The 13,491-nt window shown below is 43.7% G+C and overlaps 2 protein-coding genes and 1 non-coding gene across 6 annotated transcripts; 1 reads left to right on the forward strand and 2 right to left on the reverse strand.

Annotated features, from left to right (window-relative positions):
* Window positions 1–975: 975 nt before the first annotated feature.
* On the reverse strand, window positions 976–1,048 carry trnav-cac (transfer RNA valine (anticodon CAC)). Its single transcript has one exon. It is a non-coding gene; the product is annotated as a tRNA-Val (tRNA).
* Window positions 1,049–2,213: 1,165 nt separating this feature from the next.
* Window positions 2,214–7,852, forward strand: phykpl (5-phosphohydroxy-L-lysine phospho-lyase). Of its 3 annotated transcripts, XM_049027680.1 has the most exons (13): window positions 2,214–2,365; window positions 2,536–2,654; window positions 3,098–3,257; window positions 3,334–3,408; window positions 3,516–3,603; window positions 3,695–3,811; window positions 4,212–4,294; window positions 4,695–4,920; window positions 5,037–5,191; window positions 6,742–6,831; window positions 7,231–7,361; window positions 7,451–7,479; window positions 7,568–7,852. In XM_049027680.1, exons 1-13 carry the CDS (start codon window positions 2,313–2,315, stop codon window positions 7,586–7,588), a joined length of 1,347 nt encoding a protein of 448 aa, XP_048883637.1. In that variant the 5' UTR covers window positions 2,214–2,312; the 3' UTR covers window positions 7,589–7,852. The 3 variants fall into 3 exon arrangements, with proteins under 3 accessions (XP_048883637.1, XP_048883636.1, XP_048883635.1); XM_049027679.1 differs by having other exon boundaries at window positions 7,231–7,479; XM_049027678.1 differs by having other exon boundaries at window positions 7,451–7,852.
* Window positions 7,853–8,381: 529 nt separating this feature from the next.
* On the reverse strand, window positions 8,382–11,870 carry hnrnpaba (heterogeneous nuclear ribonucleoprotein A/Ba). Of its 2 annotated transcripts, none has more exons than XM_049027692.1 (9): window positions 11,760–11,870; window positions 11,120–11,350; window positions 10,625–10,793; window positions 10,378–10,536; window positions 10,159–10,290; window positions 9,788–9,881; window positions 9,537–9,701; window positions 9,374–9,459; window positions 8,382–9,048 (listed from the first exon to the last, which is right to left on the reverse strand). In XM_049027692.1, exons 2-8 carry the CDS (start codon window positions 11,326–11,328, stop codon window positions 9,389–9,391), a joined length of 999 nt encoding a protein of 332 aa, XP_048883649.1. In that variant the 5' UTR covers window positions 11,329–11,350; window positions 11,760–11,870; the 3' UTR covers window positions 8,382–9,048; window positions 9,374–9,388. The 2 variants fall into 2 exon arrangements, with proteins under 2 accessions (XP_048883649.1, XP_048883648.1); XM_049027691.1 differs by having other exon boundaries at window positions 10,135–10,290.
* Between the last annotated feature and the right edge of the window lie 1,621 nt (window positions 11,871–13,491).

Here is a 13,491-nt window from a genome sequence, read left to right on the forward strand (position 1 = left end):
TTGGATTATATTTTGCTGATTACACTGTAGACAGTAAACAAGCATGTAGCCATTAGTGTATCACTACACCATAGAAACAAAGGCACATCATCGGCAGATATCTTTCACGGCTCCGATGTATCTGTCTCTCCCCCCGTGTTGAGAGGGCCGAATCCATCAGGGACACCACCCACCCAGCTCACACCGTCTTCTCACTCCTGCCCTCTGGAAAGATCTACCCCTGCATCCCCAGCCGCACCATATGGTTTGGAAACAGTTACTTTCCCCATGCCTACATCAATACCTCCCCATTGCCTTATATTGTCATTGTTAATATTTAACCTTAACTCTATATTTATTTATTTTGCCACACTGTTGCCATTTTATATCCTGATCCCATTGCACATATTTGTTGCTTTTTTGCCTACTCATTCTTATATTGTGCTGTTTTGTACTGCAATGTCTTGCATTGCACCACTCTTTGTCCTGTGTTCAATGCCCTACCCTGCAACTGTAGGGCAAGAGCGTCATTGGGTTCTTGGAGACACATGTGACAACAAAATTTGGAACTTGGAAAAGCACACATGGGCTTTCCCGTACACACAGCATATAGAATATTGTTTTTGTTACTTTGCGTTTTATTTGTAATTGCATCATACTTGGATGTAAATAACCTGAGATTATTCTATGTGTGCAGTAATTGTGTTGATCACATGGTTAATGACTAATTTTTAATGACTAATAGGATGCCATTCAGAGCTAACATAATATCTTTTTAAGAAAAGTAATGTTCGTAGCAGTAATTATTTAAAATTGAATGGTACATTTTTAATGCTGTGATTGCTGACAGTTGGTGGTTTGATAAAATGTATTTCTAACATATTATTATTGTTTCTGCTTAATTTCTGACCAGTATTAACGTTTTAAACAGTTGCGTGAGACAAAAAAGAAAAATAAGTTTAATCATCAACTTTTAAATTAAAGTAAACATGTTATTGTTTCCGCCCGGTTTCGAACCGGGGACCTTTCGCGTGTGAGGCGAACGTGATAACCACTACACTACGGAAAGTAGCGAAAAGACAAACGTGATAACCACTACACTACGGAAAGTAGCGAACAGGCGAGTCGTCCTGTTACATATTCTGTAGTTGGTTACAATCAATATATTACAAATGCATGCTTTCGTTTAAATCCCAGATTGATTAGAATGATTGGTGACATTTTCAGGACACGCAAAAAAAAATTGTATTATACTATTACTTATTAATTAACTACAAACTAAGTCTTAGTTACATTCCGATGTCATGTTAATTCATCATTAATGGATTGTAATGCATCTTTAATCTTAAGCAGTTAATATTGTAGTTACTACATCGGTCAATTCTGTAAACCTGTAAATTACTGAGGAAACAAGTCATGAATAACATGTTAAATACGTATATCATATTTGTTTATCATTAATGTATCATGACGTATCTTTTATCTCAAATACTGACTATGTTGATGATTTGTTCGTGATTTATACTTCAGTACTAACTTAATTATTTTTAAGAATTTGTGCCCTGTCAAGTGGTGTCATTAAATGGCTTAATGAAGGAATCTCCCACAGTAAATATGGTAGAACATCGTGGAAAGTCAACTTTACAATCTTCTGTAGTTCGGTAACAAAATTAGAATATTTTTTGCAATACGACGAATAAGGAATTACCTTTCATCTCAGTGTACCACCAGTGCATGGTAGATACCAGAGCATACTTCGAATTTCGACTTTTCGTATGTCCTTTGCTAAGCAAATGTTCTTCTCACATTGTGTAACAAGAATTCGAAGATTCTGCTAAATTGGCGGCGTTGGAAACGTGTTTCCGCCCGGTTTCGAACCGACATACTTCGCGTTTCAGGCGAAGCACAGAAACGTTTACCGTACCAGTACAACTTTTCTTATGAATGATAACAACTTTACTATTACTGTAATATTATCTTCTTCACTGACCTTTGATTAAATTAACTACTTTAAGTTCCAATCATAAAGCGAGTATGTTGCATTTATAGCCTTAGAAATCAGCTTGCCTACAACAAAAACAAATTAACCAAACAAAACTTATTTTGATATGGTTGTGAAATGTGGTTGAAAGAATTGTTAGTCATGAAGGAGTAAACGTTAAATCCAAATATGAATCATTAAATCCATTTTCTGGGCCTTAAAGACGAGACAAAAACTGGGTTCACGCAGGCGCACTCCGGTACCGAACACGTGATACGTGGCCCCAGTTTTACGGGAGCGTTCTGAAGTACTAGTGGGATTTCTTAATCCGAAGAGGAATACTATCGCGTCTATGGAGCGGTTCGATAAAGACACCTCTCTTTCAATGAGGAAAAGGCTAATTGGGTAAGTTGTTAACTGATTTCCATGTCTGCGGATAATTCATAAAATATGCATTTATGAAATAGTGAACCAAAAGGTAAGATCTCGAAAAGAATTCACTAGTAGTTGGACCTTCACCATAAAACGGATAGTGGATATACAGTCTCACATAATCTACGTCTTTTCTCTTACAGGAAGTCCTGTCGACTGTTTTTCTCAGATGATCCAGTGAAAATAGTAAGAGCTCGTGGCCAGTATTTATATGACGAAAATGGGAAACGGTATCTGGACTGTATCAGCAATGTCCAGCACGGTAGGGAAACGCACGTTACGGGGACGTTACGTCACCCTCTAGCGGTCTCCTTAATGTGTGTCATTGAGGGCAACTCGTCTAGGAAAATACGAATTAAGTGTGACTATATGTTAGTTCAGTTGACACTTAGCTGTTTTATCGCCTTTAAAGTCCTGTCAAGTCTGCGCATGTATTCGCTTCATTACGTCAATGAAACATTAAAAGATTAAGTGCCACATAATTCGTGACAGTTCTTAGATGAAATATTGGGATATTTGTCATATTACTTAAACTGCCAGAATTCTGACTTTTTGTAAATGCATCTAATCATCCGTCATATACAAGTCAGATTAGAGATTAAGAATTAAGGTTGTTTAGAAACAGCATCAATGCCGTAACCATCTGATATTTAAGAATTCAGATACTATCAGATTTACAAAGCTTTATTGAATTGGGCAACACAGTCGGACACTGCAACCCAGTTGTCACCAAGGCAGCCTCTGCGCAGATGGAGCTCCTTAATGCCAACACCCGCTTCCTGAATGACAACATCCTTTACTATGCTGAACGGCTGGCTGCCACGCTGCCTGAAAAGCTTGCCGTGTTCTACTTTGTCAACTCAGGGTAAGTCCCGCCTACAGTAGTACTGGGATCTGCTGTTGGGTGTTAAGGTTGTTACATTTGGACATTTGCCTCACAGGTCAGAGGCCAACGACCTGGCCCTGCGACTCGCTCGACAGTACACCAAACACAATGATGTCATAGTGCTGGACCAGTAAGTCCTTTTCCCTCTCAATCCATTCATTCAGTAAGATTTTTCATGCTAATTGTACAGAAAAAAAAAGTCTTCTCATAATGAAATTATTCATATTTCCCTCTAAGTGCGTACCACGGCCACCTGACATCTTTGATTGACATTAGCCCCTATAAGTTCCGGAAACTGGAGGGGCAGAAGGACTGGGTTCATGTGGTGTGTATAAATGAGTTTACATTGGGGATGTTATACACTGTATCTCCAGAGTTAAAAGGATTACACCAGCTCACACTTCTTGAACACCCAGGCACCGCTCCCCGATACATACAGGGGGAAGTACAGGGAGGACCACCCAGACCCTGGTCAAGCCTATGCAGATGCTGTGAAGGATCTGATTGAAGAAGTCCACAAGAAAGGCTGCAAGGTCTGGACCTAATCCCCAGCATTTAGTAATTCCGTACTCTATGGGTGTAGTGTAAAAGCACATTTATATCTATACTCACACACACACACACACACACACAAGTCTCCCTTGTATCAGCATGTGATATGTTCCAAGACCTACTGTGGACGGACTAAACTATGCATAACAGTGAACCATCTCACAGACACACACATGATCTTTGTGTACGGCAATTGGTAAATTACATACAACATTACATGATGAGGAACAATGAAAACGCACATCGGTACACATTTTACAAATTTTGGACCATGGGTAACAAACCACTGGTATATATAAAAATTTGATTAAAATGTCTGATTTTGGGGAAAACTGGATTTTATCTTTTTAAAAAGTGCCCCATCCATCCTTACTCCTGCAGGTTGCCGCTTTCTTCGCCGAGTCTCTGCCTAGCGTTGCAGGACAGATCATTTTACCCTCAGGTTACTCCAGGAAGGTAGCAGAGTATGTATGTTCTCTTTTATGAGTGTGTATTTGTTATGGAAGTTTTCCCCCATCTGGTGCTCGGGAACCTACAGACACAGTCCACGGTTTTGTTCCCTCTTGGGGGGGGGAATAAATAAAAATAAAAAAACATGGGCCGTCTGATAACACGGAGGGAGCAAAAACGTGGACCGGCTGTAGACCCCGAGGACTGGCTTGGGATGCACTAAGTTATGGTGTTTACTATTGCCTGAGGACCATATCCCGTTACACATGACAACTTTTGGCCCCAACTCTCTTTTGAACACTTCAGAAGAATTAGTTGTGCATAATGACTCTGTACAAGTAAAAGCAGTTTTGAACACTTAAAATAATCTTCATATGAACACACTGCGTTTATGAGTCCATCCCTTCGTTGCAGCCATATACATGCTGCAGGTGGGGTATTTGTGGCAGACGAGGTGCAGGTGGGCTTTGGCCGTGTGGGGAGCCACTTCTGGGCCTTCCAGCTACAAGGGGACGATTTCTGCCCCGACATCGTGACTTTGGGCAAACCCATGGGTAACGGGCACCCAGTAGCCTGCGTCGTGACGACACAGGAGATCGCAGACGCCTTCACAGCCACCGGCGTTGAGTATTTCAACACGGTAAGAAGCGAGATCTCACACCCGCTCACTCTAGTCCTGACTGTGGTCATCTACTTTCACACCACTTACGGAGCTTCTCCGCGGTTATCCTCAACCATTCCTTTCTTTTTTGGCAGTTTGGTGGAAATCCCGTCTCCTGTGCAATTGGCTTGGCAGTCCTGGATGTCATTGAAAACGACAACTTGAGGGAGAACGCGGCCTCAGTTGGAGGACATCTACTAGACCTCCTGAAAGAGCTACAGAGCAAGCATACGATCATTGGAGATGTACGGTGAGACCTCACCCATAAGTGAACTTACTCCATCAGTGAATTTCATTTGAGGGTAAGGAATTGATGTACACAGAAGATTAGGAGACATATTGTTTTGGCGTCTTCTTTTCAGCATTAAAGGGCCAGTTCACCCCAAAATTGAAAAAATAGGTATGCTGTAGAGGGGGTTTAGTGCCATCTATCCATGTAGCTTGTTCTACTAGGGGTTTTTTAGTCTTGGAGATATCGGACGTAGAAATGCTGGGCTTCTCTCAAATGTGTGACAGAACGCTTTCTGTGGTGATTAAATACAGTACAACAGAAAAATTCCAAAGCAATGTCGTACCCGAAATCATGATCGTTATTGAAAAAAATTAGGACTTTGTAGTGAGCAGTTTACCGCAGAACTATTTCGTACATTATAAACAATCGTATGACTCTGCAGAAGATTGGAACAGGAGCACCCTGGCGAGACGCAAATTAAATCCCTTTGCGAGTGATTTGTGTCCGACGATGCTGGTTTTCCATTTAAGCTTGATAACAATAATGATGTTTCTGTGCATTTACCAATGCAATTCTTTATGGAAAAACCCTTAACTGGCAAAAATGTTTACACACACATTGAACATTTTAAAACGATGTGGATAAAAGGTGACTAATGAAGCCATTCGCTGGTGAAATCATTGTACAAGTCGGTAGCCATTGAGCAGTAATATACAGTATGTTAGCAGGATGATTGGTGACGATGCTTTTATAAGTTAGTGGTATTTAAATCCTTAGTCTCAGCGAAAACCTTCATCGAAACAGGCCATAATTCCATGCATGATACACACATCATCATTACCCTCAGGTGACGTTTACGGTGGAGGCTGCTTACTCACTGGTGAGAGCTGCAGTCAGACCCTTCTTGAAAAAGAAAGTGGGGGGGGGGGGGGACCTGTGCAATGGCTCCTTCAGCAAAGCCTTTGATCCGAACTGCCCCAATCCTAACATCACTTTGGGGGAAAATGTCCGAGCTCTGAAAATGGCCGTCCCTTACATACGTCACTCCTAAAGGGAATGACACATTAAACACAGACCTCAATTACACATTTCACTTGCAATTCATGACAAACACTAATTGTGTCTTTGTAATGTCATTTATTGGCTCAAAAACGCATAGTTCGGGGAAACAGGCTTTTCTGCAAATACCGAACAGTCACATTGCTACCATCTAGTAATGAGCTTGCGGGACATAAGCTTAGAAGTTGCTCTGCAGTAAGATGGAGAAAAAACTGGCGCGAATAGCAGGTGCATTTTTATTGAAGGGATGTTTGCTCCGAGTACTTGCATGAACATCTACAGGACACAAACGGTTACGTTCTGGAACCTCAGCACTGCCATGCAAGCTCTCAAGGCACAGAATTCTCCAAACGGTTAGTTTTAACCAAGATTAGTTCGATCATTTAATCAAACCACACTTTCAGGTTTACACCGGACCGTTTCTCTGGGATCTACTACTCCATAAAACGTAATACAAAAGTTCTTACCTGTCCACCCGAGAATAAGGAGGGTACCTCTTTCCATTCTAGAGGGGTGGGGCTGTTTGTTGGCGTTGAGCTGGTGATGGACCGGGCACAGCGGACCCCAGCCACAGAGGAGGCATCAGAGCTAGTGAGGAGGTGAGCAAAAGGCTGCAAAGCACATTCTCACAGGATAAGCAGAGCTCCCTCCCCTCTCTACCCCAAGGGAACATCACACATGTACATTAAGGTGGAGGTCTCTAGGCGTACAGCAGGAGGCAAGCCAAGTCCTTAGCCCTTTGAGTCACCATTTAACAGCGTCTATCCGTCTATATAAAGCAAAAACACAAGGCAAGTGACTTGCTGTCCTCAAGAAACCAAAACAGTGAGATTAAACAAACCTTGTTAAAGGTCATCACTCACACAGTGGAACTTCCGGGAAACCTGTACAGGACTAACATTTTTACTACTGCACTAAAGTCACGAAAAGGAGCAAAAGTTAGGATTGGGAGACACCAACACTAGGTTGAAGGCCTATAAGGAGCCCTTCCATCCCAGGTTGAAAGAAGAGTTCGTCTGCATGAGCACCGACGGACCAGGGGAGAACGTGCTCAAGTTCAAACCACCACTGTGCTTTAGTGTGGAAGACGCACAGCTGGTTGTGGGGAAAATCGATCGTATCCTGTCAGGTAAGTATTACAGCATAGATCATTCAAGAGCGACATCACTAGAGAAAAATGACAACTTAAAATGTACATTTCCCTCCCTCTTTTAAAAGATATGGCAGCCAAGGAGCAGAATAAAAAGGTTTGTGAAATATTCACAGGACAAATGCTTGTTCTGATTTGTACACTATCTTCTTGCATAAAATGAGATTTTTTTTTCCCCTCCTCAGGAGCTGCTTCACAAGGAATAGCATGATTGCACATGGAAAGAAGTTAGCAGAGAGCCTACAGCTCTGCACGTGGCATGTCGAAGTCTGAGGACCCTGTGAGTGATGGGTCACTGTGAGCGAACCATTTATGACCACAGGGGAAATCAAGCAAAACATTGTCATTTTGAAAGACGTCTCCCAGATGCCTCCTAAATGTTTTGTGGTGCTATTTAATCTCAAAGCAAAAATGTAAAGGTTTACAGTATCTATACAACATTGAATAAAAGGCAGTATGAAATCCTGAAATTCATTTGCAGCGCTTGCATCCAAGCTTCCACTCAGATCAGTTTCTGAATCCACATACATCCACAAAAATCGGAGATGCTGCAGGCATTGACATGTCCATACGCACCCTATCAAAACAGAGCAAAATTTGATCTAAATATTCGCACCCCAGATACTACCACTTTGCCATGATTCCTGCACAGAAGTCTGATCACCATCCAGCTGCACTTAAAAAGTTCAGTCCTGAAGCCATTAAATGCACTTACCATCCAGTCACAAGGGTATTTTAACAGCGTTTCCCCATGAGTCTGTACGTACTCGCAAACTCCTCTGACGACGTTTCTAAAGCCACGATATATACATGGTCATGATGCCCAAAAGGTCTTTATATACACAGAAGCCCAAAATATTCACACAAACCCCTCGGTTCAGGTAGGTTGTCCTCCGTCATGAGAACGACACACTACCACAGTATGCGATCACAAAAACATTACCATTTTACAGTTAACATTAACCACAACGCATTAGACAAATAAAGGATTCACACGCATAATATAAACCAAAAGTTTATTTCTAACAATTTGCCCAAGACACTAGAGGAATGAGTTTCCAGTGAGAGAGGGGGTGCCCTCTTACATGTACAGGCTTATGCTTAGAGCAGTACTATTGAAGCCACTTTATTTGAAGACAAGGGAAAGAAAGAAAAAAATTAAAATTCCTTAAAAGCCAAAAATGCTGGTTGTCCTTATTAGCCAACTGCTGACATTCACTAGACAAGCTTACAATGAACTCTGCGTTTAATCCCTTTAAATCTTACCCATCCCCAGCTCTGCCATGCAACTTGCATTGACACTCAGCACTAGGAAAAAAAAACTAAGTCTAGAAACACTGAAAAATTACTCAAAGTTGTTTATTTCAAAAGCTCCAATAGCTCTGAACTTGTGGTAAATCCAGTAGACATGTAAAATACAACCATACAATACATTAGATTCAAAAAAGGTACCAAAAAGTACAGTAAAAATACCACTTCCATTGCTGGAAATGCATATGGACACAAAACAATATAAAATAAAAAGTGGAAAAGTGACAATTGCTTCCCCAATTCCTCACTTGTTCTGTACAAATGAAGCATGATTCTAAATCCTGCCAACTCCGATAGTCAGACCCCACGCTCGCTGTGGCCAGACCGTGGGCTCTCGGTCATAATTACTTTAGTCCTTGAAAGAGGGAAGAGAGAACATGTTGCTTACATACAGACCTACGGAGAATCAACGGCCACGTTTCATAAGCATGCGGAGACCGGATGTGTGATGTAGGGGTTAGAGAGCCCCAGAGGGACTGAGCGCCCACAGAGCCAGAACGTGTTGCCTTTAATACCACCCACCCCCCAGCACCTATTTCAGCACCCTGCCGACTGTTTTAGTCTGCATCAGATATGCAGCATCCAGCAGCCAAAACCACATGGAGATTGGCAAGTCACAGGTCCCACATTTGGAGTCCTGGCCCTTTAAACCAACACAGCCTCGATATCAAAATACATACCTCTGCTATGGATGATCAGTATGGCTTGTAGTTACTCTGGTGTCCCCCGCGTCTTGGAGTCTTCCCATAGCTCGTATTGCCCTGGTCTAAAGAGTAATGGACTCCTAAATCTCTGAACAGATCGAAGATTACAAGCACATAGCTGACAGCACCCAATACTTACTGTAGTCATAGCCTCCGCTGTAGCCATAGTAACCAGCCGAGTAGTCATAGTTCCCATAACCTCCGTAACCACCATACCCCTGTTGACCACCATAGCCATAGCCCTGGTTTCCATAGCCCTGATTCCAGTAGTTGTTGTATCCCTGGTTCCAGTTCTGATTCTGGCCTGAGAATGACAGAGGGGAGTTTTCAGGCCACTGATCCACGAAAATACTCAGCTGCCGGGCGAGCTCCACACCACACTGCACTTACCGCCTCCGCGGCCCCTGCCCCGTCCATACCCGCCACGGCCACCAAACTGCTGCTGCTGATATACCTCCTTGGGCTGGGCGATTTTAATTTCGCACTGAAATCAAAAAGGGGGGGGGGCGCACACAGTGTCAGTCAGTCGCCCAAAACGGTGAACCCTAAGAGAAAGGGGTCATTACAACACATTTACCAAAAGCATCACAGCATAAGCAACATCCTCAACCTATAACTACCCAAGCAGACACTCTGCAAATCAAGTTTAACATGCAATACTCATCATCCAGCCAAACAGCTCATGACTAAATGTTAAAAATACTAACAAAAGGGAAAAAAAATTAAAATATACATACAAGGTCTTCCTTTCCGTTCGTTACCTTGCTTCCACTAACGTTATGGTATTTCTTCTCAAGGACTTTTTTAACAGGAGATTCTTCCTTAAATGTGATGAACACAAAGCCCCTCCTTTTATTGGACTTTGGGTCCATTGGAAGCTCAATAGCTTCAATCTGGAACAAACAGAGATCACCATAAACCCGGTAACTCCAGACTTAGGCACAGTTAAGGGGGATGTGGAAGATTATCGGGCCACGGACCTCCCCAAATGTCCCAAAATATTCCCGGATCTTTTCTTCAGTGGTTTCTGGATTCAGACCACCAACAAAGATCTTTTTCACTGGCTCCTTTTTCATAGCCATGGCCTTTTTTGGGTCGATCTGTCGCCCGTCTAATCGGTGCTCTTTCTGTTCAAGTACCTGTCAAACAGCATCAACGCTCCTTAAGTCACCAGACAAACGACAAGCCGGAAGGTGCAAACCGGTCACCAAGATGCAGGGGGCTCACCTTCTCCACGCTAGCAGCGTCTTTGAAGAGGATAAACCCAAACCCCCTTGATCTTCCCGTGTTGGGGTCCATCTTTATGGTGCAGTCAGTCACTTCCCCAAATTTGGAGAAGTAATCTTTGAGGTCTTTTTTGCTGGTGTCCCAGCTGAGACCACCAACAAACATTTTCCTACAAGAGGATTGCACCGCTGTGAGTATGCGCAATACGTCCGTATCTAACAAGCAATGCGACACCCAAAACCCAAAAGCCACCGCCACAACGCTGCCAGCCGCGATGTGAATCAATCTTAAAGAATCCGCTTTCCATGCATGTGTAAAGAAAACGGTCAGCGGCGTTAATCCACGCACACCGCCCATCCCCCATCGCGCAGCACATGGCGCCAACAAAGACCCAAGAACAAAGAGGTTTTCGGCCGGCTCGCCTGCACCGGCACAGAAAGGCCTCCCCGACACAATACAGCGTCTGATCGTATGTCTAGAGCCCCGCGGACGTACCCTGCATCCTCCTCGCCCTTGCTGGCATTGATCTGCCCGCCTTCCACCGCGCCGTTTTGCGAGTCGTCCGCTGCTTCGTCGCCCTCGGCTACGTTTTCAGCCTCGAGCGCAGCTTCCGCCTGCTCCGCAGCCTCGGCCCCGTTCAGGTCCTCTTCGCCTTCGTGGCCGTTTTCGGACGTCTCCATGAACTGCTGCTCGCTATCAGACATGGTTGCCGGCGGATCCTCTTATCTGTGCGGAAAGTAAGGAGTGAGTGTGGCCTTTCAACGCGACTCGCAGTGCTCGGCGACGGTTTCCCACCATTTTGATTAACAAGGCCGCGAAGCACAATATGGCAGCCGACACTAAAACCCATTTACAGTACAATCATGCTACGCAGTCAGGCATTATATACCAAATAAATGCACGAACATATCGATCGATTGAAAGCGAGTAGTCCGACTGCAGCTGGACAGTTATAAACATCGTCCGCCACTCGCCTTACGTAATACCACTATGCGATTAGCTCAAAGGCCACCGCGATAACTCATGCACCCCCAACGCGGCGCAGCTCCTCAACACCCTTCATGCAACCAACATGCAAGATACTACCGCTTATTATAATGTGCAGCACCTAAATAGAATTAGAAACTCCGCTTACTGCTGAAACAATCGAGAGTACGCTACAAGATGGATTCTCTCTTTCAACGCCAACTCGTGGCAAGCTATATAGCGCTAGATAAAGAGCCCGTTCAGTAAAGGAAGTCCGGATTGGTTACTTTGGACTGCTAATCATCCCGCTCCGGGATTTTTATTGGCCAGCTCTACTTGTAGCATGTGTATGTCCCGCTTTTCCGCCTACGTCGAGTACCTTGGTGTGCTTCAGTAAGTCTATCAGACAGTGCTATATTGTAATATTCAGTAAATACAAAATGCGGAGTATTTCCTTATAGTCTCCGTTACGTACAGGCGGTCTAATCAGAAATTTATTTTTCTTCGATCACTAAAATAACAATGACTGACAAAGTTGCAAACTCTTGAACAATGTGAAATACTTCTAGCAGATTATACACTGCTCACAAAAAGTTAGGGATGTTCGGCTTTCAGGTGAAATTTCAGGATTAACCTAAAATATACCATAACCTTTACAAGTGAACTTAATGTGACCTTCCCTAAACTTTAGAATTTTAGTGATTAATTGTCGACTCAGCACGGCACACAGTGCACAACAACGAAATGTGTCCTCTGCATTTAACCCATATGTGACAATGTGACATAGCAGGGGGCAGCTAATTCAGCGCACGGGGAGCAGCGCATGGGGGTGGTACCTTGCTCAGGGTACCTCAGTGGTGCCTTGCTGGTCGGGGATTTGAACCTACAATCTTTCATTTACAAGTGCATGTCCCTAACCATCAAGCCACCACTGCCCAACTGTTCAATGTTTTTTAGTACTTTTTACACAACTTGCTGTTCTCTACCAAGGAGCTTAATGGTAAAATTCACAACAGGTGTTTGATCCATGAATCGACCAATAAATTTCCTGGTTCAATCAGAATTGGTATTCAGACAGTCCTCCCCATTATGCTGTTCGCATTTTGACATCATAAGACCAAGACGACGCCTAACAATTGAGCAACAGGAGCTCGCCATTGTGAGGCGTCAAACAGGATGTTCTCAGATAGAAGTGGCCACTGAGCTTAGAGTGTCACGGAGTGTCATCAGCAGGTTGCAACAGAGATACAGTGAGACTGGAAGAGTCACAGAAAGGCATAGACGTGGACGTCTTTTGGCCGCATCCCACACTGATGATCGCTTCATTGTGAACAGTGCCCTGCGGAACCCGGATGATGAATGCCACTCAACTCCAGGCACATTTAAGGGAGGTGAGAGGCACCCAAGTGTCACGTCACACCATTCAAAACCGCTTACATCAGCGTGGTCTGCGTGCTAGACGACTGCTAGACTGCAAGGGTACTTGACCACACCACCAGGGACAGGCGTCATCGTCTTGCATGGGCCAGGGAGCATTTAAGCTGGACGAGGGACCAGTGAGTCTCAGTGCCGTTCTCTGATGAAAGCCGATTCACGTTGAGCAGAAATTATGGCCGCCAAACGATGTTGGAGATGTCAAGGAGAGCACTATGCATCAGCCACTGTTGTCTCCAGACGCGCCTTTGGTGGAGGTGGTGTTACACTGTGAGCAGGTGTGTCTAGTCAATACAGAACTGCCCTGCACTTTGTGAATGATATGGTGACAAGCCCATACTACCTGGATAAAATCATTAATCCAGTCATTGTGCCCCTGTATGAACAACACAGTCCTAATTTCATCTTCATGGACAACAATGCTCCAGCTCATCGAGGTTGCATCATTAGGGAACGGCTGCTGGAGA

Source organism: Brienomyrus brachyistius, chromosome 10, assembly GCF_023856365.1.
Source record: "Brienomyrus brachyistius isolate T26 chromosome 10, BBRACH_0.4, whole genome shotgun sequence".
In the NCBI taxonomy this organism is placed as follows: Eukaryota; Metazoa; Chordata; class Actinopteri; order Osteoglossiformes; family Mormyridae; genus Brienomyrus; species Brienomyrus brachyistius.